Here is a 27,532-nt window from a genome sequence, read left to right on the forward strand (position 1 = left end):
TTTGTGACCAACATCGACCCATCTCTACTCTCTTTTCCCCACACACTCCCTCAATATCTCACACACTCTCTGACTCTCTCTACCTCTCTCTTCTCCAGTGTATAGACTAGCAATCAGACTCAGATCTGTCCCCCCCCCTCCTCCTATTCTCTCTGTCTCTCCATGCTGATTGTGATTTTGACCTCCAGAGCGCCCAAGTAAGACTCTTTCATCCACTCACTTGGCACTGGCCTGCTAACCCTAAATCATTCTTTTTTTTTCACTTCGGTGCTCATCAGTAATCATCCTCCTCCTCCTTTCTCCTCCTCATCATCTTCTGTGTCACGCTTCACCGACACAGCTCTGTCCTCACTCTTGGTGGCTTTGCCTTTGTCAACACCAGTAATGGGAGTAATACCAAAGTAACACATAGCTATTATTAAACTGTTTTATCACATAATGCTATGACTATTAACGGTCAGAAATTCCATTAGAGTTACAAATCCAATAAACAGGTTGGTATTTGCTTATAATAACATATTTGTTCTATATAACCATTCCATCTATATCATCAATATACTGGTTACATTGCCTCTACCTGTCTTCTTGTTTCACTTTATCCATGTATGCCCACAGACAGAGCACCGGGATGCACGGAAGACTGAAGACAGACAGAATAAAACAACAATGTTGCTGTAAAATGCAAACTGTGTCAAGGACTTCTCACATTCATCTGTACACCTGCATATGGATGCAATCATCCAGTCAGAAAATGATGTGGCAGCAATGCGATGCAGCTTCAGGTAATGTTCACATCAAACATCACTGTGTTTTAAAGCTACTACATGCAAGCTTTTGCTATCGCTACATTAGCACAACATTAGCACAAACAGCTGTTTGCTTACTAAGAGCCTCAGCCATCGCTGAGAAGCCATTCAGACTATTTTATATGTTTTTGCCCAATTTGCTATTTAGGACAAAAAATAATCTCCAAATGTTGGTTGCTTGGTGTTTATCTGCAAACCGGCAGTGCATCACATGTGTTTATGTGCTCTCTCACACTGACACATGCCTACTTAACACACCAGACTTTGCACACAGCCATCTCTCACACAGCCTCAGTTCCCACCTGTTGCCTTTCACCACCCTGAGTACTCATTAGCAGCAGCAGTTGCAATGTCACTCTGCTAATAAACAACAAACAGTGCAACAGTGATTGATTTATTACAGTTCATACACAGTTACAAACAGTAACGCTAACGCTCCAGCCACTAACAGCGGCTGCAGTTGGGTTGCAGTTACCTTGACAACGACTGGAACATTTGTTAAAACACAGGAGCACTGAATCAGTAAAATAAAAAATGGTTTATGTGACCTTCCATGACAACACACAGACTGAGGCGATGTACTGAAGGTGGGCCAACTCACAAATATTTTTATAGCTATACGACTCATTTTATCTTTTTATTCCTTTTATGTGGGTCAGGATTTCTAATCTGCCTTAACACTGTCAGTCCTCATGACACTGATGATTTAATTATTATGATATGAAGTAGACTTTAATTCTCTGGCATATTTACCTGTCTGTTTGATTGCTTGTTTGCTATGTGTAATTAAAGCTCCACCTACAGTATTTAAAGCTGCACCAATCAATATTTTCATATCAACAATAGATCAGATGAGTAAGTGTAAAATCAAAGGGGTTATTAATAGTGTCAATAAAATAGTGTCACACACTAACACAAAACGATCTTCTAACCCTGCAGTTCTGCTCAGCTCTGTGAAGCTTTTTAGTCTTTTTAGTCTTTCAGCGTATTGTATTCACCTGTACGGTTTTGGTTCCATCTCACATTTCTCCTCATTAAAGCTCTCACTGACAATAACCTACCCACGTACCACCAAACTGCAGGATGACAAAGATGACAACTACCCTGTGCACAGTGGCGCAGCAGCTCAAGAGTCAGTGGAGACCAGACAAGAGTAAAAATAAGAGTGAGGTTTGGACTTACATTCAATTCCATCGAACACAATTCCAAATGAATGTTAATGTTGCCCTATGTCGGGTTGATGGCAACTGTTTCACCATATCAACTTTATCAACCTTTTGTTTGCAAGCAGCCTCAGCTACGACAAGCTAAGGCTGTAGATGCAGTATTGTTTTGTTTGTGTGAGTGTTTTGAATTGAGTGAGAGTGTACTGTATTGCTCATGAGTTCAATATCTCATTTGTTAGAAAATTAATGTGGTGATTGTCCTGTCAAAAGTTATATAGTGTATTTGACTCGGGTCACCTTACACAGCCTTCATCAGTATAGTGCAGTCAGTTGACATGAACAAACAAAATACTGGGTCACCAGAAAAAAACTGTATGCAGGAGGTAATAATTCTCTGCCTTTTCCAGGCTGCATACCTGATGCATGTCAACATCTGAGCTTATTCAACTTGGCAAAACCGACAAAGCACACATACTGTCCTTCAACTGTAGTCTTGACTTCACTCTCAGCCTGTAACCCAACCACCCACTATCAGCTACCTGGGAGCTGCCCAGTATAATCAGTGTTCTCCTGCTGGCCAGTGGGCAGCTCCAGGGCACAAGAGTCACGTTTAAGGTCATAGCTCATCGAATCTTCTCACCTACAATGTCCAAACCAGTGGAATGTTCACATTGTTTGTCTCTGATTCTGTGATTTCAAAGATGGTGCTGTCTGTGTACACTGCCTGTGTACCAAACACTGCATGGAATAACATGAAAAATATAAAATACGGTAAAAGGGCGGATGTGGGGAAAATGAATCACTCCAGGACTTTTTCTGACAACCACCATTTATTATGGTTAGCCAGGTGGGGGAAGGCCCTGATTACTAACATTATCAGCGGTAGAGAAGCTAATGGTCGAGAACGGTGCTGCTGCAGATTCTGTCAGTCAAAAATGACCATAAATGGACACAGTCACGTAGATTTGAACGCAACCATTAATAAAATTCACAGAAAAGGGATAGCAAATAGGCTGTGAGAGAGGAAAGATGAGGGAGGGGGATGGATTTTAGTGACAGGGCAAAAGCAGAAGAAACTGAGGTACATAAAAAGAGATGGGGAATTGTGTGGACGCTGTGTGGGTCAGTAGGAGCGAGAAGTGATGTGGGAGAAAGAGAGAGGATTGATCCTGAAGGAGGATGGAAAAAAGAAAATGACAGCAGCAACAAGATAAGATTTGATTCCTAGATCCACAACACAGGCAACTAAATATTACAGAGGTGGACAAAGGCCATAGTCTAACAACACAAAAATACTGTACTGTATTTCTGTGACCCCACAATGATCTTTTGGGTTTGTGTTAGGCAGAAAGACTGGACTGGGAAACAACAGCTAGGTTGGAGGAGAGAGACGGAGATACAGCCTCAAACAAACTCACTCACTGTTCTGGTTAAACTGTCCAGCAACATGACCCATAAACCACAGCTAACAAATGATTTCTACCTGGCATGAGTATCCCCAATTTTGTGAACACAAAGCCAACCTACATCCATCCACTGAAAGAAACAGCAGCTGGACAAAGCTTGGTCCATGCTGTTTTTGAAGGGTCATTTGTTCACATGTGGTCATGTATTGTCCTGCCTTTTGTGTTCCATTTTTCCCATCTTGGAGTCCAAAGTAAACATGCTGATATAATGAAGGCTTGTGAATTTCTACTCCTCTTAACTACTACCTTAAATCCGATAATCTGTCATTAGCATATGCCCAGCTGTCAGTGTGCAACTCTGAAAACATTAAATCCTATAATAATCACACTGAATTTCAAGCCAATACATTTAATCTGACCGTGCACTTCCTCAATCTAAATTTGCAATTAACTTAATGAACTCATTTTGTAAAGTTACTGCTCAGTATGGACATGACCAAGTCAGATTTATATAATTAAAACACATTGTTTCCTGGCACTAATCCCACTCACTTACCACATGAAGAAAATAACATCTTGAGTAAAAAATGAGGGAAATTCTCCATAGGGAGGACATTCTGCTCGTCTGCTCCTCCACATGAGGCCAATTAGATGATATACATGTTCACTTGGCAAACACAGGTCTAGCTAATGACATTAATAATGGCTGCATTCCATTCAGGTGTGCTAGCTCCAGGGCTCAGGTATTGTGCATGCTGGCTCACTGACATGGCTTACTGGCAAACCTAAATGGATAGTTTTTTGTTTTTTGTTTTTTAAAAGTGGGACTTAGGTTAGAGTTTTGTTCTGTTAGTTGGCTGGGTTCAAAGTTTTGTTTCTCTTTCTTTCTTGGTTGGTTGGGTTGGTTAAGGTTAGGGTTTGGTTTGATTGGTGGATTGGTTGGTTGGTTGGTTGGTGGACTGTGGTTAGATTGTTTGGCTGGTGTGATTAGGATTAGAGTTTTGCTCCTTTTTGTTTTGTTTGATTGACTGATTGTTTTGTGAATTATGGTTAGATTCTTTGAATATATGCAGAATTAAGAGTAAAAAGACAATTGAGAAGTCTGCAATAGATTAGTACTATATAAAAATGAAGAAATGAAAATATGAAAAAAGTAAGACAGCAGCATTGATGCTATGACAGAAAGACAAAAAACGTGTAATACATTCAGTACTTCATAGAATAATGTGAAATTCTCTTAAGTCAGCAGTGTAGATATCAGGAGACAAAGACAGGAAGAAAATGAGAGAAAAATGGCCAATCCAAAAAAAGCAAGATAAACAGATGGTGACACCAAAGGGGAGATTGTGAAGACAGAGCTGACAGGACACTGCATTCTCCCACTGTGATGAAGGATGGTGAATGCAGATATTCACATCTCCAAACATAGTAAAAACATCAGGAGCAAGGGAGCAGATACATTGCCCTTTACCCTGACAAACAGAGTGTATGTAATTGGTATGACTCAGGGAATCCAAACTTTGAAACTTTTCCTGTGGGAGCCACATTGACTTTTGTAAGTTGGCTGTTAACATGTGTAGTGTTGAGAACTGTGAATACTGTGGGCCTGGTTGGGAAACCCTCAATAGAGAGCTGAGGCCCCTCAAGCTGTGCAGTTTGTTTGATTTACTAGTACTTTCATTACACAACGTATCAGACAAAAATGTACTGAGAAAAAAACTCAGAGATAATTGGGTTTTCTGTCCATATTCTGAGATAAATAGTATCTACCACTTGACTGTGCTTGTTAGAAAAAATGAGCACCTCAGCTTTGACAAAGATAGAACAAATGTATATTTTTAAGCATTCAACTTCTTAAGTTTAATTTCTAAATTCATACAGCTGCAGCAAAGTTTCAATCAGCCTATTGAATTTTAGCAGGTTTGGTAATTGTGAAATAGCAGCAAGTTCCTAAACATTTATAGTTTTAGAAAAGGTGAAACTGCACATAGATTTCCACGTCTTAATCTAAAACCTTTAACAAAAGTGAATAAGTGAATGATGCAGCAATTATGCATGCTTTGAATTTTAAAAAGTTATTATGATTAGCAAAATCACAAAATCTGAGAAAGCAAACTTCAAGGAGGTAAAAGACAGTCTTGTAAGGTAGAATGCCTCCAAAATAACAATGCTGCATCACCTTGAAAAGGATTTGACAATTCCTTTCTGCGAGAAGCCAGAACAGCCAGACATGACAACATTTGTACAAACCCCTCTGAGGCATGGAGGAGGACATAGTAAACCTCTGCCATCCCCCTCTGACAAGACTGTCAACAGATGAAGAAAATTTTGATTCAATTTTCCATTTCTATTATATTGTCCTCGTCCTCCTGCTGTTGCAGCAGCAGAAGGACAAATAAATAAGAGAGAACACAAGAAAATGTCTCATGAAAATATGACATAACGTCTGTCATTTCACTGTTTACTGTTCCATGTTGGCTTGCAATGTACACAACAACCACGGTTTCTTGCACCACAGGAGAGCGACTCAAAAACAAGCAATACACAGCCCTAACATATTGTCACTTCATAAAGCTGTTATGGTGAACATTGTATAGCAAATATTGTCTATTGACACATCCAGCAGACACAGCAACATTATTATCCAAATGAAGCCGTGTTTCTGTCTGTCTACTTGAGGAACATAAGTCCAATATTCACTTGTCTTTTGTCTTCGCCTGCGACACTACAAGCAGCCCCTTTCAGAAGATAATCCAATGAAACTTTTAACATTTAACATTTGTAGTTTCAGACTGCTACTACATGAGACAATAACACTGATAACTCAAAGTAACAATAGTTAACTTTTTTGTTTCATCATTATGAAGTAAATGTCGACTGCACAATGTGATAGCTATAGAATAATGACACCATCGTAGTTTAGACTGGTTCACTGTGAGCCTCGCGTTCACTATGCTCTAACTCCCACCCTGCATGAATTTTCAGGGAAAAACAAGGTGTGTCTGCCACTGTGCAACTAAAACAGAAGATGACAGCACTTTTGTTTTTCCTGGTAGCAATCAGTAGCTTTCCCCAGGTAGTGGATATGGTGGTCAGTGGAACAAGCAGAGGAACTGAGGAAACTACTCAGCCAAAGGAAATGAGCCCTGTTGTCACAGGAGACTAAGAGGGAGGGTGACAGAAACCGTAGTAAATAAAGAGTGAACTTCAGGAAGCCATGGTAAAGCTGCGGCAGAAATTCAGCCCTCGACTTACCCTCTGGGAAAGACTTTACAGATAGATCATCTGGGTCAAAGAGATGATTCACTGTCTGTTCGACCTAAACAAATAATATGTTTCCTGGCTGTGAACTTTCTAAAATGAGCAATGGTAAAACTTTCTATTTTCTTCTTCACAACAGCAGTGCTGACATTAATATCCATTGCTGCTTTAATCTATAGAAACTTTTGATTGCTGCACAGTTTGAAATTAATGCCAATAGCACCCACTGATTTCAAACTGAACTGGAACAGAGAGGACTCTGGTGACAGACTAGCTGTGTGTGTGAGAACAAGTGTGTGTGAGCGAGTGAAAGCAAGAGAGCCTGATGGTCAGTAGAGAGAAAGGGAGAAACAGAAAAAAGACAGGGAGTAAACAACTAAACTTCCATGCATCCACTGGCCACTGTTGCCTGGCAACTGTCTGACCCTGATGCGAATATCATAGCAGTGTGTGCAGATATACACACATTTAAAAAAATAAACTCCACATTGATAAGGCCAAACACATTTTCAGAGACAATATCTTCTCTTGTTAACACTAATCATGTAAGCTGGAGGAGACAGAAAGACAGAGGCAATGTGTTACAACAGCTTGCATTAGTCGAGACCATTGATCCAATGAGGCTCTAAAGTGACATGTTCCCTTTGTCTCCTTGGAGACCTCTCTGCCATCAATATCAATCCATCCAATATATTCACTCCTATCCCAGTAACATGACTAATTATTCTGTTAAACTGATGGAACAGAGGAAGACTTTCTGTAGAACACTGTGCATTGTGACCCTACTAACAGGCATCAAAACACAGAAAAACAACTACTGTCAATTTTTCATTTAAACAGAACTGAGACAGTATAATGACACTAACTGGACAGATTACTATTACTCTATAGATATTCATGGTCATGAACTGGAATAACTTTTTATCTAGTGCCTACATCAGGTCAAAATTTCAAAACCGTCCGATGCTTTGGTTTACAACCAAATGCCTGCAAAAGCAATGACATTAGTCTTAGCTGTGCTTTGTGTTTGGTGCTAATCAGCAAATGTTGGCATGCCAAAACAAGGTGGTAACTAAGATGGTAAACATTGTACCTGCCAAACAACAGCCTGCCAACTATTATCTTAAAGCACCATTTACATAGGCTAAGCACAACCTCACCAAGTTGCTAGCATGGCTGTAGGCTCTTACTGCCTGTCTACAAAGGAGAGGTTTCAGCTGCACTTTTCACCCATATGTCTCATGTGCATCTGATATGAATAAAAAGGTTTGTGCACCCTGTGTTAGATGTTCTGCGATGCTCAGCTGGCTTCAGACCTCTCATTAAATTTGATTACAATCAAAACATATGTGGTTATGACTTTGATTGCACTGTTACAAAAAAGGCTTATATCAGGCGATGGCCCACACAGTGTATTGTCATGGAAACTCTACTTAATGAAACTTTTATTGAAACTCTCTCCTAGATTAGAAATTTAAGTGGACTGCCACAGACTAGTTAACTTGTGTGGCAGTGCTGGCAACTGGGAACTGTCCACTAACTTGTCTTGTCAATGCTTGGATGACACCAAATATTCTATCTTGATCCAATGCCAACAAATACCAGAGCAGATTCCAAAACCAAAACAGACACTTTTCATTGCTCTGAGAACTCTGAATGAACTTTGAGAGATAATAAAGCAGTAGCATAGCCTGTAAAAAAGCAGCCGACATACGACTGCAGTTTCCCTGAGAAAAACGCTCTGCTTTTGTAAAAGGCATCCATCAGTGTACTTTTTCCTGTGCTCTGTCAATCTCTTTTATTGCAGCTCTGTGTGTTTTTTCTCTCCCTTACTTCTGATGTGTCTGAACAAATTTGTGGTGCTGCAGCAATCACCCTTCCTGCAAACAGTGGGAAAAAAGACCAAATTTCTAGGTAAGGGTTTTGCTTCTGTTGGTGGTTGTTCTCTTCTATAAATTTTGATTGGAATAAAAGTGTGGTATGGTAGCAATCTAACAGTAACTGAAAACAGAAGGTGTGTTTTTGTGATTATTATCGACCCTTCTAGGGTTGGGCAAAATGTTAAAATTTTCCAAATGAACAGTTGGGAATAACATATGTTAATGAATGATCAAGGTACACAACCACACATACAGTTTTTGGTCTCGTTCTCAAATGAGGTGTATCAACTGATTTTGCTTTTCAGCACCAATCAACTGGACAGTGACCACTAAAGAAAGATGGAAATCGGTACAAGAATGTGCACAAAGTGGCACAACTCTGAATGCCTGTTCCTATTAGGACATGCTTTGAATTGCACTTTACAAGTTAAGTATTTACCATGCTGAATTCTCAATATTCTCTCATACATATATATATATATATATATATATATATATATATATATATATATATACATATATGTAGTATTATTTGGTATGTTTGGTATCAAACTGTTACTAACGGGAGACAGTTTGAATATTTTAAATAAGTCATACACATTCCCTGTTGGTCTCAACTTTGAGCTTTTGGTTGAATCTATTAAACTGGACCCTCACCTTACTGCACATCATGAAAAATAAAATCTGCGCTTCAAGACATAAACAAACATACTAAGAACTGAAGAGAAAAACAGATTAAGCACAGCAGCATGCATAACATCATCTGGGTCTGTTTCCCATGGATCCTGGAGGCTGTAGTAAACATGAACACCAGATCTGGGCTGAGAATTTTATTTTGTCATTAGAGGTGAATTATTCTCCTGCAGCACTTCAGAAATGTTCATCTGCAGTATATTCCTTCCTGCCTGGCTGTCCATCTGTCTCTGTTTACCTCTGTATCGCTTTCTCTAACTGGGTTTTCATCTAGTTTAAATTTATAACTCACTATTCTGCAGATAGTAGTCATGTTCTCTCCATACATAGTGTACCTATTTCATCCCTGTCTGCCTCTTGAGCTTGTGATAACCTATGTGGCCTTTAAGAACCACCAAATAAAAGGTCTGGGTTTATTGCATCAGTCAGGGTGAAGGTGGCTGTCAGTGCTGAAAAAAAGAAAACACAGTTTGGGTTTGATGTCTCACTGTATGGTGAGGTGGCCTTGATCTTTGATAGAAAAACATCCAAGAGTGACACGCGTGTAAAACCGGGGGGGTGGGTGGGGGTGGCTGTTAATGATAAAAAACATAAACAAAAATGAGAGTATAAGAGGGCCTGTAATTAATTAATCTCACTTTTTCAATATCAATATCCTTCCTTCCTGCAACTTCTAATTAGCATTTTATTGCATTAATCAACATTATATTGCACTGTACAAAAAAAACAATGTGAGGTTCTTTAAATGTCAAGCACATGTCCGGTGTTTTCCTACTGTTCTGGTAATTGGAAATTGACTCGACAGAGCAGAAATTAGCAGTGTGTTATTAGCAGTAAACCGAATGTCATAGATTCCACCAGATGATATTGGTCATATTTTAGCTGATAATACATTGTTAATTAAAACTATAAACATGCATACAATGACAGTAGATAGATATCGACATGTTATGGATAACAAAAACTTTATAAGCCCCTTTTATCATTTTAATAATAATCTGTAGTGACGAATCTATCTATTGAAAAGGCTTTGAGTTTCCTTGATTGCCCTTCATCAGTGAGGATGCCCAGAAAATCATCATAATGACTTGGGTTTTCTCAAGGAGACTAATTATAATCTGAAACTGAGGAAGTTTCGGCTTCCTTCAAATAGTCTGAGACCATTTGCTGTGAACAGTTATATGAGAAAACAAGAGAGGAAAGTTTTTTTTAAAAATGAGAAAAGATTAGATCAATTATCCTCGCAGCAGGAAAAAGTTGGGATTCCATAGGCTTTTTCATGTCGGGCAACCTGCTGATTCAGAGGCTACCAAGAAACCTGCTGAGCTGGGGAACTATAAAGGCATGGAAAGATTTCACAATGATTTCTTCAATTAATTAGCTGCTGCAGTTTCCATTCTCACCAAGCTTCTCGAGATTGACACACTCCAAAAGGAATAGGAGTACACTCAAGAAAGTACAGGGTAAGTATTCTGCCTCTTTTTAAATGTTTGTGTGCGACAGTGAAGTGAAATGAAGAAAGGACGAGAGAAAGGCAGAGGAAAATGAGCAACATAAATAATACAGGAAGGGAGCTGTACAGCTGGTGAAACACTAAGCCCAGTCCCTGAAAGTCTTGAGTGTTTACCCCTCGCTCTACAGGGAACATCCATTTTTCTATCACCTTCATCAAAGCTTCCTCTTTCTGTCCTCTGTGGTTTAATAAAAAACAAGTCAGCATTAGTGTCCCTCATCAAAAATGATGTGGGGTGAAACAAACTGACAGAAAATTCAGCAGCAGGAGAGAGAGATTAGAGGAGCAGACTTTTGGCCAGATGGCTGTCTGCTGTTTAATCTCAGATCAGGGTAAAAATTCTCTGATAACAACCCTCCAGAGAAAAACTACAACAAACATTTGTATTTTCAAAATAATGTATCTTATAAGTTTAATGTGTAAGATTAAGAAAATCCTTGTTATAGGCGATACCAGCATCTGTTAAGTGAACTGCAGTCAGCATCCAAACGTTTTTATAACAAGGTCCCTCTGTAAGAGCAGAGCCATGAACTGGAGGATGAAGGATACAACGATACTTCACTTCAATGGTGCAAATGTGTGTACGGTTAATCAAATTATGTAAGTAGCAACACTGTCCCTGATATGTCAGCCCTCACCCACCCACTTTTTCTCCTCATTTCAAACAGCAAGTTGTGATTATACAGTAAAGACTTAAACTTGACTGGCCTACACTGTAACACAGTAATTACTCAATGATAGAAAAATGCCACTGCACCCATAGTGAAACTGTAATGGATCTGTACCTGTCAGAGACTACTTTATGGTGGGAAGTTGGTAACACTTTTGGAGCAACTGTGAAAAATATTCTTTTGATTATAAAAAGTACTCCTGCTGTGAGTGTGGTGAAAAAGGAGACGGAGCTGCTTGTTTGTTCACTGTATGATTACAGTAGGCATCTTTTCCTACTGTGGTTCTGATGTGAAATCCCATGACTTCTTGACTCTATAAAATCTATCCTCTTTTTTCCCTCTTTCTACATTGTTTTGTCAGCTCAGAAAAGCCCTGTAGGAGTAAACAGTCTTGTCTATTAGACTCACTGTGGAGAAAACAAGCCAAAAAACCATCTAATGCTGTAATATCTGAAAGAAACTAAGAACCCTACGGGAAGACTGGTATTGACTAGGCCCCACATACAATCCATACTCAATTAGATATAACCCCACATTTCCCTGCAGTAACATGACAAATGCATCTGACACAGTGAACATGTAAAAAAAATTACAATTACAGTTCCCATGATCACATCAGTTCCTCCTGATCATATTTTTAGGGGTTTCAGTCATTTTCAACAACGACTGCCCCTGTCATGCAATTATCCTCAGTTCATCCTGAATTAGTGCTGTAACTGTTTAATGGCTCCCATTAACACCAGTTTGACGTCACTCATGTCATCTGTGTGGTGCCTCGTGCTCTTTTTGGTTTTCACCAATCTCCATTACATTTTTACATTATCCTGACCTGAGTGCAAACCCACCATCAAAGTCAGTACGTCGAATGAAACACATAATTACTGATGCTGTGCAGAGACATGGTCTTTAGAAACAGTGCCGAGCTGCTGTAGGCACCTGTGCCAGTTCTGTGCTCACTGTCCTCTTTGTGTCCGTACTCCAGCTAAAGGAAAAAAGTTTAGGCACTAAAACTACCTCCCCTGCCACAAAAGAACATTGTCCACTGGACTGTTTCTGCATTAACCATCTGAAGTACCCCATCTACCCATACAGCCTTTTCCATTAAAGGAAAAATTAAAATTCTCATTATCTCCACTCTCTCAGGTCATTTAAAAACAAAGCCAGTGTGTGTCTGCAAGCAAGTTAGCGAGTGCAGTTATTTGGCTTTCTGCTGCATGAGCTGTTTGCACTAATTTTATGGTCATTTTTTTTGCCCTTTGCACAATGTTAAAGAACAAATCCCTTGGCGCCTCTGATATCTTGATGAAGGCTGACATTCATTTTATATTACTGTGCTTGGATTTACAAATTCATTATGCAAAGAACTATTCCTTTGTGCCATTTCAGGGAGGAGTTAGGATCAAACAAAAGCCGTCTTCCCTTCACCTTGTTGTTAAGATATTTACAGAAAATCTGATGCACAGAGGCATATGATGTGGTTGGTAAAATGCATTAAGACTTCCCTCTGATCACAACTATAGCATTACCTCCTCCTCATTATAAAAGATAGGTCATGCAGTTGGTTGCAGCTTTTACCCAAAGGCCTGAAAAAAAATTCAGATAAAAAAAAAAGATTAATTAATAAAATAAGTTAGGTGGCACATGGGGAAACTGAGGTATGCAGGCTCTTCTGCACAGCATTTAGCTGCTTAGCATGAGTGGAGGAATTTAGATATAATCCCATTTGTCAGTCTATACAGTACATTCCAAAATTCAATCTGAAGTCCTAAATAAACAGAACGCCATGAGGCACACTTTGATTCCTCCTAATGCTGACTGAATTATTTAGGACACCATGCATTAAGTATGAGGAGGAACTGGAAGAGTTTTGTGCATGCATGCCTGTGTGTGTGTGTGTGTGAATACATGCATCCTTGAGTGGGAACATGCTTACAAGGGACTTCTTGCCACTTCAAATACCTGGAACTGAACTGCAGGAAGTAAAGCAGTGATCTATTAAACATTCTTCATGGCTTGTAGAGTCAGAGAAAAAGCCTGTATCTGTTACAGTTAGTCAGGAAGGCCAAATGTTCACGTCACTACAGGTTGACAGGTTGATTCAGTGTGGGTACGTTTTGAATGTGATTTTGAATATTTCATTCACACACTGATATCAGTAATAACTGCTAAAACAAGATGTTAACATTGTATTTTAGAGGTTTTAAGCAGTCTGCTCAGTTATAACCAAGTCATAATATGGGACTGAAGTCATGCCAGGTCCACACTGAGGTCAGGTAGGGTCCCACTGCAGGTCTCAGATCTATGTATCAATAGTTCTGACCATGCACTGCACCATAAATATAGCAGGAGAGTGTGAACAGTGAAGACACGCATTGCTGTTCCTTTCCTCTGTGCTTATTGCTTATTAATTGGCTGCAAGTTAACTATTAACTACTTATGAAATGGCACATAAGTTGTGGTTTGTTAACAATATTGTGGAACACATAACGAGAAGGGAAAGAAGGTTGTGGAGACAGTAGAAGACTGTTGGAGATATACCACAGTGAAGACAAGTAGAAACACTGAGCCATGCCACATAAAAATTTGATATGAATGGGAGATGTTTTTTATTGTGACGTGCTTCGATGAATTTTCCCAGTAGAATGACCTTGTAACTACTGAATTATTTTAGAAGAAAAACATTTTCTGCTGGAGTTGTAGGAGCTTGTTTGAAATGTTAATTTACCCCAAGTTTGCAGCAAAACCAGTCAAGCATTACACAGCTTTGTGCAGCAGCCATAGACAAAGTCAGGCTTAAGGAACCTGGCTCCTGATAGAGTCAACCACATCCTAGATTTGGTCTAACAACTTAAAAAACTGCTCTATAATAAAGGACCAAATGGAAAAAAAACACTAAAATGATGCCCACATTATATCTAGAATAAATGGTAAAATTGATCATACAAAAGTAGCTAACATGCTTTTGATTTGATTATCACTCTGTAGACTGCAAAATCAGCTGAAACAATGTTTTCTTATTTAGATTTTGCCTCTCACCTTATTTTTCATCTCCACCTTCTCATGTCACCCACAGACGGCTGCTGGAAAATGTGTATGTATGGTCTGAGATGTGCATGAAAATGCATGGCACATGCACATAATCTACACATCCAACCACAGGTGTAATGCTTATCATCTATGATAATGAATTAACTACTCAACACCTCAATCTGTAAGGTGCATAAACATTTTAAATTAACTATAAACTGGAATAAACAGGTTTGATCCCTTTTGAGTACGATGAGCTTGAAAATGTAATTATCAAATGACTCAGAATCCATTCCATCCAATTTCATTTCTGCCTCACCTCAGGAATGAATCTTTGTTTCTTTTAATGGAAGTAAAAAAAAAAAAAAGTTTTCTAGTCTCTGTGTTCCATCGATTGCGCTGAACCACTTTAGAGAGTTGGAGCTTCTTAGAGCTCTTTTCTAAGAACAGAAAATCAATTCATACTTTTGAACAGATGCCTGTCTTAGCAGTGAAAGACAATTTAACATCCTATTTAAGAGATTAGAATGAAGTAAGAAATGGCAATACGCACCATCCACATTCATATACCACACATCTGAGGAGCCTGATAGAATGGTTTGTTTATCTTCTGTGATGGCTGAAAAGTAACTGCTGTTTCACAGAGTGGACTTTGAAAGCAAGAGGCCACTTGAAAGAAAAAAAAAAGATTTTTATTCAAATGAAGCTGAAGACAAGAGGAGACAGTCCCCAACTTAATCAAGTACCCTCAGATTGAAAAGAGAGACCAACACCGATCATCTTGAATAATTCAGACAGAAAAATCCTTCAAAATATTACAGAAAACTGAAGGACACTGGAAGGTGTAGAGAAGAAAAAGAGTGTGTGGGTTCATGTTACTGATGTTGTAGGACTTCATTACTGATTCTGGAGGAGTTTTTATAAGAAGTATTTAATAAGATGTAATGTGTCTGATGCACAAAATCTTGCAAGGTCAGTTTTAAGCTTGGAGAATATCCACTGAGCTGTGACTGACCCAATGTATAGTGTATAGATACAGTAAGTGCCCGTTGAATTTTAAAACTGGGTGCTGACATCAACAGACTGTGCATACGTGTGTGAGAATACTAAATTCCTTCACACCCCACCTATCTCCTGTACCAAGCCTATTCTAGTACAACCATGGATTAAGTTTAACTCCAATACAAAAATGCATGCATATCTTAGGTCCAATTCAGAGCAATTACAGCATTCTGCAATGAGCAGCGCTCAGTATGATGCAATTTCATCCTTACACATTTCTCTTTTCCTCCCCACAGGGTGAAGTAGTGAGAATTCAGCCTCCAGGTTAAGGACAGTGTGAGCCCTCAGGCTATAATCAGCTGCTCTTCTGTGGTCGTTGTTGTGCTGCACAGAAATACAGGGACTTTGACACCGATGCTGATGAGCCGTGACTGAAATACATGTACTGTTTTCAGTCATTTTGATTTGCCTTCTGAGAAACATGTATTAGAATATGCTGCATGAGCAGATGTGGGGATATCAGCTGGCTTAGGGTTAGAGTCGTAGTCGAGGGGGAACCTCTCAGTAAGCTTCCCTTGAGCAAAGCAGTTGACAGGCTAAAACCTGCCCTCAAACACTGGCATCTCATTTGTGGCGTAGCAACCGTAACTTGGCGAGGCATTTCAGTCAAACTGTGGATGTTTAAGCAATGCTCATGTGACTGTAGAGACACATATAACCAGTCTGGATGATGGTTTCTTTTTCTTTCTACAAAACCAAAATTACAAGAGCAAAAGTGCAAAAAATAGTTTGTATACTGAGTTTATCTGCTCTAACATAAGCTACAAACATCAGCATGACCAGCTAACTACCTTACTGCCTACAGTGGTAACTCAACCTCTTCCTAGACCAGCAGCATTTCATATGTCAATATTCTTTCAGGTTACAGATTATGTTTCAAAAAAGCCCTGTTTATGTTTACATATCCCGTCCACTGTGTACAGGCTGGTCATAGATACTAATATGAGCTACTATTAGCTTCAACCGGCCGCAGCCAAAAAAATCTGGAAGCAAAAGAAAGCCAACAAAATCAACACACACTGGCTAGAAATGAGAAGCCTGTTTTTGACTGCACCCATTTTATTGTTTATTTTCTTCTTTACTGTATTACCTTGCACTTGGCAGTGGTAGGGAAATTAAGCCTTTCTTAGATAAATTATTCACTCTTTTTGATGTATAAAACTGCATAATAGACCAAGCTGCTCAAGCTATTCTGTGCGTACAGCAGATTGAATATGCTGCACTCTGAATGGAAAACATGCAGTGACTTACAACTTAATGTGAGCCCCAAAGGTTGATGGAATCAAACACATCGTATTTATACAAATAAAAATGCTCTTTTCTGTTAACTGTGTTGGGTCGACTCACTGAAATGAATCTTATTAGAACAATGTCATATTGTCTGTCCATGAACATGCTTCTCATTTCTTTTTTTTTTCCAGTGCACAGACTTGAAGTTCCTCCAGTTTTAGTTGATAGCGGTTGTCAAGGTTTTTTTCTCCCTTTCTTCTCATTTGAACACCTCCAGCTGCTAACTATGATATTCACCTTAAAATAACATCAAGACAACTCACAACCTTTTGCAGCACTTTCTTCAGATCTAACATTCATTAGCTCTACCTGACGCCAGTGATCAGCCTGGCATTTAAAACTGTGAAAAAAATGTCATTATTATCATTAAAGCTATAAAATCTCTGGGAGGTCACTGTGACAATACTGGAGAAGAAGAGGAGGAATGAGTCAGATAAAATGACTCAGATGTGCATTCACAGACACACAGGAATTAACAAGCCAATAAAAAACAAAGCAAAAAAAAAAACACCTCAATCTTCCAGCTATTTTGATTAATTAGAAATGCTCAGGTTGCTAACAGTCACTTTAGTCTGCATGAATTAATTTAGCAAAAAGCCTTCCCAACAGACAGCCTGACATGTCAGCAGGAAAAGCACAGAGAGTTAATAAGATTAATAATGGCTGGATTCAATTCAGGTGTGCAGAGTCCTGCTTTTGTGCACAGGGGCTCACTGAAGTCACTTCCTGCACACTTGATTGGAATCGAACCCACCTGTGCTTCTCCTGCTGTGACAAATCAAAATATCTGCTGCCAAAAGGGTCTATTACTTCGCATAATTAGAGACAACACAGCTCAAAAAAACTGATTGTTATTCAGCCACTGATGACGACTCAGACGACTAAGACACACATCTGAGGAGATGCCAACTGACGGAGTTTGTGAGCGCTGCTGGCAGGCAAGTCAGATGTGGTGCTAAGTTTGTGTTAGGCTGAGAATACCCCAGAGAGGTAAATTATGTTGTTGTTTGTTTTGGGCTTGATAACAAGAAGGAATCCCAACATTCTCAAGTTTTTGCTGGTAAAAAAAGTATCATACTTCAGGTTTCCTATGCACTGAATATCATGTCCTGTTGTAAGTCAGACCTGACCCCTCCAGACAGGGAAGGAAAATGAACTCTGGTGTTCTCCATCCACACCTTTAGCAACTGTTATTTTCCTCCACTAGTCCTCCACTGATTTAGCATTGTTGGACTCTGTTCCATGCATTGCACAATGTCACTAGATCATGGACAGTTCTGAGATTCAGGTGTGTTATGCTATTAGCAGCTAATGTTGCCTGGTCTAATAAGCTCACATATTTCTAACTCAACATCCCCAGGCATTGTTCATTTACAAGCCTGCAGCACAGCTCCATTCAGAGCAAACATGGGAACAACTCCCTCAGGTAACCCTAGTCTCAAATAATAATGATCATAATCAGCTATTTCTTCATTAGCTCTATGTGACACTAGAGAAGCTAAAGAAACACATTAGGGCTGTAAAAGGCAACATAAGTTGTTGTCAGTCACCAATATTTGACTTCCCCATTTGTGTCCATGTTGCTCTTATGATAGAGGATCTGAATTCAAGTTAGTGACCACAAACCCACTAAGGATCACATTTAAAGAGCCATCACCAATCAGTTAGAAGAACAGATGAGGCAGATGAAGAAGACAGAAGACTGAAAACCAGGACAGTGAACCGGCAGGTGAAAAGAAGCCATCAGAGAAGCTCCAGGTGAGATTTTACAGTGGCAGCCAATGCAGTCCCTCTTCCTGGATTTTTAGTCTACATCAGTGTGACACCACCTTTTCATTTCCTGGTGTGTGAGACCTGATTTTCTCAGTGGTGCAAAAGTGTTGCAGTTGCAAAAAAAAAAAAAAAGAAAGAAAGTGGAACCACAATGGCTGCAGTGGCTGTGTGGTTGTGTGATGTTTTGTAAGAGCTGATGTGGGTATATGAAGGGAGGCTTGCCTGAGAGGGGTCCAGCTCTACCTATCCTGATGGTCATCTCATCAGAGTCCAGGTGCTGGAACGAGGGCTGCTCTGCTTTCAGCTTGGAGTCAGGGGGCAGGGCCAAGGCAGTGTGAGGGTCTGCACCCACACCCTGTTAATAACAGAAAAATGACAGAGACAGAAGATGTTAAAATACATCTTATAAACAGAGGATCAAAGCTGATGCTTTATTTCATGGGTCCCCTCATTTCACAGAAGGTTGCAAATTATTTCCTAAAAACAAGCTTGTATATAACTGTTAATTATCAGGAATCTCATGGATACAAGGATTCAGGAATTTTTAAATTCCAGTAACTATTTATTCATGCACCTAGAACTTTTCCTGTAGACCGTGGTGGTGAGACTGCCTCACATCTTGATAACAGAAACCATGTTTTTTCCAGTCCAGTGACAGTCGAGTGAGTGGTATATTTGTCAGTTAGATAGTGAATGTTGTGAGATGTTTTGCCAGGCTAATTCACTCTTACAGTATATTACACAGCCGCTGAAAGGAATATAAATGCAAATGATGTCTCATTGAAAACCCACAGTGGAGGGCTGCACTACAGCTTCAAAATAAGTCATTACACAAAACTCCGCAGTAAAAACCTGTTTGCATATCAGAACACTGTTATGATTGTGAAGTGATAATACTACTATTAAACTTAAACAGTCATGCACTATATTACATTGCTGGCAACTTAATACATGCAAAGGTTGTGCAATATGTTATCAAAAATGTTATCATCTAATGATAAACCTAATGATAAACCTAATGATAAACCTAATGCACTTGTGTCCAGCTGAGACGTCTTGAGAGGCTTGTTGCTTATCTCAGCCTGGATTTACAGTTTTATTACACACAATGTCAGTGTCTGACTCTTAATTATTCTGAAAATGCAAAGAACTAATTGAGGACAACATTTTCTGAAACACGACTAACCCGAGGAGACAGTCTGACAGCCAAGTGAGACCACTTTGCATAATCTAAGCACTCTGATTTACTCACTTTGCTTGCAATGACGTCACTGTGTTTAGTTCTTTTTTTTTATAAGAGGGTGCTTTAGAAGTTTGACTAATTTCCAGGTAGGAGAAAAAAATCTCATTGATGATCACCTACAGTACGCTGCATAATGTCATTCAGTTCCATTTATTTCAGAACTTTAACAGAAAACCCATTAAAAAACATATGAGATGATTTAATGTCAGACACTATCTGAGGCCAACAAATATGTGACAATGTGGGTTTAATTGAGTGTTTTTAAAAAAAAAAAAAACCCAGAGCCCACATATTCATTAGCAAACCATTAGATGAGTAACATCTATAAGCGAGGGCCAAAAAAGCATTTGCATCCGTATTTCTCCCCCTTCATCTCTGCTTCATCCTGCTGTGTTTGTGTCACAGGTGGTTTAAAAGCATGTTCAGTATTTTGAAGAGCTTTGGGTGCGTCATACTGTGCAGAATGTACCTGCATGTTTGCTTGCAATCGTAATTGTCTTATGTAGTTTCCATCCAGTTTTAACAAATCTCCATAAAATCGTCAAAAGAAAATGCCAATAAATAAGAGTTTCTATCCGCCACTGTTAGGATCATCAAGATAAACAGCCGGTTTAAACCACTGCAGAGGAAGAGTGCCAGTTAAACAAATAAATGAAAACCATGATAGAAATATGATAGAAATATGACATTTATTTATGTCATATTTTTGAAGGTACTGCACATGCAACTTGTTTTCTCTCTGTCTATGAAATATAAACCAATATTTGGAAAAAAAAACTTAAGTAAACCAAATGTTTTTTAATAAGGGTGAGAAATAACGTTGGAAACAAAACTGAAAATATTGCTGTGGAAATAGTTTCTCTGAGCCATGATTTCATTCCAATCTGTATTTGTCACTCACGCTCCTTGGTTATTACTTCCGCCAGCGGCAACGAGGCGTATGAGAAGGACCCAGCCCAGAATGCAGCACAGGAAGAAATAAATAAATAAAAGAAGAGCAGGGTTTGCTGAGGCATAAACTGATGAGTGAGGTGGTGCATGACATCAGGGGATGTTGCGGTGTCAGTGTTAGGCTGTACATACTGAAAGAAGCCTGACCATCAGACGCCAGTGGCTTCTGTTAGTGTGTATCCATTATTTCATCTAAACAACCAGAGATTTTTACACATTTAACTGAATAAAATCTACAGTGATGATCACACATCTCTGACTGAGAGCAAAATCTCCAGCGTGTCTTATTTATCTGGTACGTGACACCATGTACTGTGTTGATATATGTGTGGGCATGTCTGAGTAAGTGTGTGTGTTCGGCTGAATATGTGTGTGAGAGAGAGTGAGTGTGTGTGTCTGGCATGAAGTGATAGTTCATACACCATCTCGAGGGGATGTTATTAACCCACTGTGGCCTCTGGTGATGACCCATGATACAATCTCATCAGCAGGTCTAAGCTCACCATTAAAACACTTCCAGCAGCAGTTTGGCTCTGCTGATCAGTGGAAGTCACCTCTCTCTCCTTCTCTCCCCTTTAACTGTACTTTCAGATGGGAAACACTTGATCACCTACTTCAAAACCCATGGGGTACAATTGGCAAGCTACCATTTTCATAGCTCACTTCAAATCCTTCCCACTGACCCTGTTTCACCAAATAGTTGCAGGGACTGCACTCACTGAGCGTGGGTAGGGGCTGCCTTTGCTCTAAAACAGCCTTAGTTCTTCATGTCATGTTGTCATGTTCAGGAAACCAGTTTGAGATGGCTTTTACTTGAAATGACTTTGAAGTAGCCATTAGAAGATGGTACATTGTGGCCATAAAGGGATGCACATTAGCCTGGGCTGTTTAGACAAGGCAGGCTGGATCTATGGATTCATTCTGTTAGTGCTAATTTCTGACCCTACTATCTGTGTAGCAGGAATCCTGATTTATCAGAGCAGGCTACATTTTTCCAGGATTCATCTATTCAATTTTGGTGAGCCGGTGAGCCAGTCAGGTGAGGATTAGGCAGATGAAACCAATGAGGGATTAGAAAACATCAACGCCATTTGCACTTTTCATGCATGAGGCATCCTGTTGCTCTTTATTTTCTCTGTGCTGCGACTTTAATGTTGATGCCAATGTAATGAATGAATGTAAATGCAGAGGTGGGAAATGTTTTAAAGCAAACAACTGTTTGATGGGGATGTATTTCTGCTTTAGAGTAAAACCACAATCAGCAAATTCATTTTTACTTCCCTCCCTCACACATTTTCTTCAGTTAATGCTGCTCCCTCTCTCTCATTCACTGCCTAGCTCTCTTGACCACCACTCCCTCTCTCACTCTCATTTGTTCCTGCTCTCAGCTCATCTGCATACTCTCTGTCTGTTTATCTCATCAGCAAACAACATAATTAGGTATTTATCATTAATAAACATTTTATTTTTAAATTTATCATCAGAATTCATTCTAAATTGTGCTTTCAAAGATAATATACTGTATATACAGGTTAGGCATTTTAAAGATCTTCTTATGCTTTGTCAAAGTCACAACTGTAATTTAAATATATCAACAAGCTTAAAATTCTCATGTATTGTGCTTTGCTTACCTGGTAGATGACTGTCTTTAAGAACATATTGTTTTATGTGTTGGGTATTAATACATTAAACAAATAAAACTGAAATCTTTTCTGTTTGATATGTTGCTTAGTTTACTTGTAGAAATGTCACATCCGTTTTTATTAAAGTGAGAATGCTTCATTGTGTTTATTATGAAACATTAAAACAATCTACCACTAGAAAATTCACATTTTCAAGTCAAATTGTTATGTAAAATAGTGTGTATGCGATTTGCAATTTAATATCATTGATATCAGATGCAGGCTACGAGCCTCATTGGTTTTCAGCAATAACACTGAAGAAAAATAATAATAATGTGAGCAATAAACAAACCTCCCTCCTGACCCCTCAGCTTGCTTTACTGGATCACAGATTTGGACACAGTCCCAGCTAGAGGTGTTGGTAGTGGATATTCACTGGAACAAAATCAATGCATTTTCACTGGCAGGCCTCTTAACAAACTATTTAAACGGATAAACTGTGCTGATTTTATCTCGGCACAACTGAGATAAACTGACCGTCGCTGAGGATACAGTGCAATATTTTGGCTGGATGAAAAAAATGGAGACATCTAGGAAAAGTGTTTTTTCCCCAAGGCAAAATAGTAGGAAAAAGGTGCAGAAAATAATTAAAACTTAACACATGTATAAGTGCACATTTATAGAATTTAAATGTGGTTTACTATATTACTTGCCAGCTTGGCTCCATGTATCCACACACTCCTCTTTGAGTTAAGAACAGCTTAGTGATGTCTATAGGACAGATCCCCATGTACTGTAGCATGACTCCATACGAGAGTATTCCAGCTTTCTGATGTTTATATGATTTATTCTGTGTGAAAGTTGCAGCAGCAGAGATATCTCAGAGGACTTGTTACACAGTTTGATGAAGAAGCCAGGAGTGAAGAAACTGAAAAAAAAGTCAAAGTGGCAAATGCTCCACTTGCATCAAACACACACTCACACTGTGACACTCAAGCACACAGTTTATACACACACACACACAAAGAAAGCACACCCACGCTCACACTCTCTTGACGATTTGTGTACTCTGATATATACACTCCTATCTCCACTTTTGATTGGCTATTGATTGGGCTCAGCCTATTTGATCACGGAGACCAACTTTTCCAAGTACAACTAAATCTGCTCACACCTCAACCAAAAAACCTTAAAGGTCTTCAAGTAAAAACAGATTATTTTCTGCCAGAGAGATTTCACTCACAGCAGAAGAAGAAACCTCTCCTCCTTGTATTGGGGGGTATAATGTACGTGTACATGTACTACAATGCAAAGACACAGAGTTCCACAAGGATCGGTGCTTGGACCAATTCTATTCACCCTGTACATGTCTCTCTCTCCTCCTCTGTCTCTTTCTGCAGGTATTCTGCCTCTGGACCTGTAGAGTCTGATCTGTGATCACAAGTCTCCTGCTGCTCCTACAACCCTGCTGTTATAATTAGAAATTACTAGTACTGCTTCTAGTATTTTTGCTACTTTTGCAATTACTACCTTAATTATCACTACTATCATTACTACTACTGCATTATTGGTATCACTTTACTGTTTTGTTTTTTTTGTTTTTTTTACATGGAACCCGTGTTATGCTATGTTATGTGGCGCTATATAAATAAAACTGTATTGAATTGAATGTAAAGAAACCATGGAAGAAATACATTGACATAAAAACAGCAGTAACAAAAGTACAGATATCATCAGCCTTATCCTTGAACTCATTCTTAGCCAAAGCTGACCATCATAGTGTTGTGCCAACAAAACACAGCAGTTGATCACGATTACAAACTTCTAGTCGTGTTCAGTTTATAACAAAACTGGAATGCACGATTACCCAAGAAAAACACATCCACATTCAGCAAATCAGTCTGCCACCTGCATTTGAGGAATGTCACCCAGATGTAGATTAGCAAGATAATTTGTTCAGACTGGCATCATACCAGCCCAGCCTAATTAAACAACGCAGGAGTAATGGAATTTTTGCTCAGACTCACCCGTCTGGTAAACAAGTAGACGCGTAATGTGGCAAGTATAAATGGCTTCTACATAATGATGTTATTTTAAAAAAGAACACACCCTTCCATCCATCCACGCTGTGCAGGTGCTGAGTGACAAATTATGAACAGCAGCAGAGAAAATAACCACAGCTAATCATATATAATTCAACTGAGGACCTTCAATATAGTCACCAAAGACACATGTGCCAAGCTTACAAAGTTCAAAACAAAATTTTGTCAAAAGAATTGGGATCATGAGTCATTTGTGAACCTTTAACAGTTTGATGAGCTGTGGGTTGATCATTCCCACCTTTGAAAACGGCACCTCTGGTTAGTTTTCTTTTCAAGTTGGAACAAGTTCTACAGCAATTTTATTTGTTTTTAATTAACAATAGTCCAGTATGCGATTGCTCTTTTCAAACCAACTTTTGCACTGAAGTAAACCTCAAATTCCCAGCTTTCAGCTGACAGCAAGGTCACCTGGACTGTTATTAGAGGGGCCCCTGACACTGTAATCACCACAGAAATGCAACTCTTCATTCACAAAGCTATTAAAATAAATGCACCCTGTATCTCACTTATATTAAGAGTAGAGAGCTGTAATGCATTCCCCGCTTTCATTTGCTTTTTTTAATGAATTCATTTGCATCTAAATGTTGAGCAGTGCTTTGTTTTCCCAAGCAAATTACCAGTCACTCTGTCATCCTCTTCACTGATGGACATTTTAGCCAATGGTGTTGGCCATAGAGGCATGGCCGTTCAATGGCCTTTTCTACCCTGACTGAACATCTGACATTTAGAAATAATCAGGGGGAAGGATACAATGAGACAGCAGGCCTTTTTCCATAACATCCCATTATACCTTGGGTAGCAGTTAGCACATTAAAATGCAAATACATGACACCAGCAGGCTGAGGACACATAACACTGATTTTTGTTTCAGGAAGTTGCGACAAATTCAGCTCTAAAATGTATCTGTGGTCAGTGATGTATCGCCCCATTTAGCTTCACTCCTATAATGATCACCCCCGACAGCAAAAATGGTTCAGTAAAGCTTAAAATTGAGAAGTGAGCCCTTTCGGGATGGTTTAAACTATCATCAGACAAAGACAGAGCAGCTGGCAACCAAGCGAGGAGGATAGATGACACTCTCCTGGAGCTCAATGCTTGACTTACTCTCTCTGATAGATCAGAGGAGCAAACACAGATCAGATCATCTGCATTTATTTATGTACATTAGGGGAGCGCATGTCTACATGCAATCAGTCTTTCCAAGTTCTAACTTGCTCAAGTTTCCAAGATTCAAGAAGTGTGTGGTGAGAGTTAAATGTAATGGTTGCAAAATTGTTAGCACCACAATGTATCACTATGTGAGTTTGGACAGATGGCACAAACCAAAAAGTGAAGCCAGTACAAACTGTTTTTCAAAAATAAACCAAATTCAGCCAGGATGTTTTAAAATGCACAGCATGGTTTGATGCACAGTGCCTTCAAACTTTGCAAGAAACTTCAAATTTGCTGATGTATCATTATACACTGAAACCATAACAATTCCACTTCCCACGATGTATACAGAATGGGAGTTTAATGACTTCATATGAGAGCATATTTATGTTTTCTTCTTTGTTTATTTCCTTTAGAAAACAGAAAAGGTCAGCCTGGGATTTTAAAAAAGGATTTGATGTTTGGCAATTCATCCCCTGCAAATACTTGGTTAATTTGTACAGTGCAGTGCTGTGAGTATTAATAATGCAATGATTCTCCAGTTAAACACTCCCCAATAGCTGATAAAAACAGATTTGTCTTCAACATGCTGGAAGTGTTATCCCCAGAAGCTATTTACATCATCTAAATGTCATGGTGCATGCACAAACACACAAGCTTATAATCCCCATGTGTCTCAATCCTCAACTGTCAAAGTAAAATACAGTTACTACATTCTTTGAAGTTGCTCTTATAGGAATATATTTAGGACTTTAATCTTTACTCAAGTGAATTACAGTAATTACTTTAATTACTTTTACTTTTAAGAATGATAATGAAAACTTCTTGTCCCTTGTCCTGCGCTAACCAATGGTATTACCATGTTCTCCTTTAGATTAAGGCAACATGCAAACTTTTAACTTAAATACATTTAAAAACAGCCAGTTCCACCTAGTTTGTTTTTCACGGTTGTGATTTTACATCTCCTCATACATAATCCCAGCTTCAACTACAGTAGCACAGTACACTGTATATTTCTACCCATGTCATTTTGATTCATCAAATGAATGTTTGTGTTGTGTTGTGTGTGGGTGTGTGTGTACATGTAATGATTACTTATTGATCAAAATGATCTCAGAGAGACAGGATCTATGGAGCAGTGAATGACAGGATATGAGGCCTCTCATAGTGAATCTGCATTCATTAACATAATCAATTACTGTCACAAGAATGCTTAAACACAGCAAACACAGACAGGCACACAGGAACTACAGTGTTACGGCCTCTCAATCCACAAGCTACATGGACTTACATCGCACATGTATATGTACATACTATACATGTATACTGTATATTCATGTAAGGATAACACTTCACCTTCCTGCTTCTAAAAGAGCCACAGAAGTGATTTTATGGAAAAGGTAAGACATGTCATTATTGATTAACACATATCTTCCTCTAATGGATGATGACTACAAACTGAGTGTGTGTGAGTGTGTGTGTGTGTGTGTGTGAGTGTGTGCATGTGGGCTGACATCCTGCCACATAAAATGATGTCTCCTGGTCCACCCCAGCTCTAAATTAATGAGCTATTAGACTGGTGGAGACTAAAGTATAATTTTGACATTAACAACACCCAACACAGAGAGAGGCCAACACACATACACACGCACACTGGCGTGTGTAATAAAGTGTGGATCCTGTTGACATCTGAGAGGGGATGGTGGTAGTGATGATGATGATGTCAAACTGACTTCCTGTAAAGCAGCTGGCCTGGAGACATTATGAAAGGCACACATTTCACAGACTTAAAGGAACAGTCCACCAAAAACTGTGGTGTGATTCAAAGCCGACTAAAGCAACAAAAGAAAGAAACTTTGAGAACAATGCCTATTTGTTCTCTCGCCAAATGTTTGATGAGAAGATTGACACCTG

The 27,532-nt window shown here is 39.1% G+C and overlaps 1 protein-coding gene across 3 annotated transcripts in view; it reads right to left on the minus strand.

Annotated features, from left to right (window-relative positions):
* Positions 1-27,532, minus strand: part of LOC108902060 (zinc transporter ZIP11) — a 115,811-nt gene that overhangs the window by 21,344 nt on the left and 66,935 nt on the right. For 2 of the 3 annotated variants that reach the window (XM_018703772.2, XM_051066206.1), the window contains exon 5: positions 18,771-18,903. In XM_018703772.2, coding sequence (XP_018559288.1) covers positions 18,771-18,903 — 133 coding nt within the window. The remainder of the gene's footprint in view (positions 1-18,770; positions 18,904-27,532) is intronic. The other variant, XM_018703778.2, reaches the window with a different exon arrangement.

This window comes from Lates calcarifer, linkage group LG23, assembly GCF_001640805.2.
Source record: "Lates calcarifer isolate ASB-BC8 linkage group LG23, TLL_Latcal_v3, whole genome shotgun sequence".
Lineage (NCBI taxonomy): Eukaryota > Metazoa > Chordata > Actinopteri > Centropomidae > Lates > Lates calcarifer.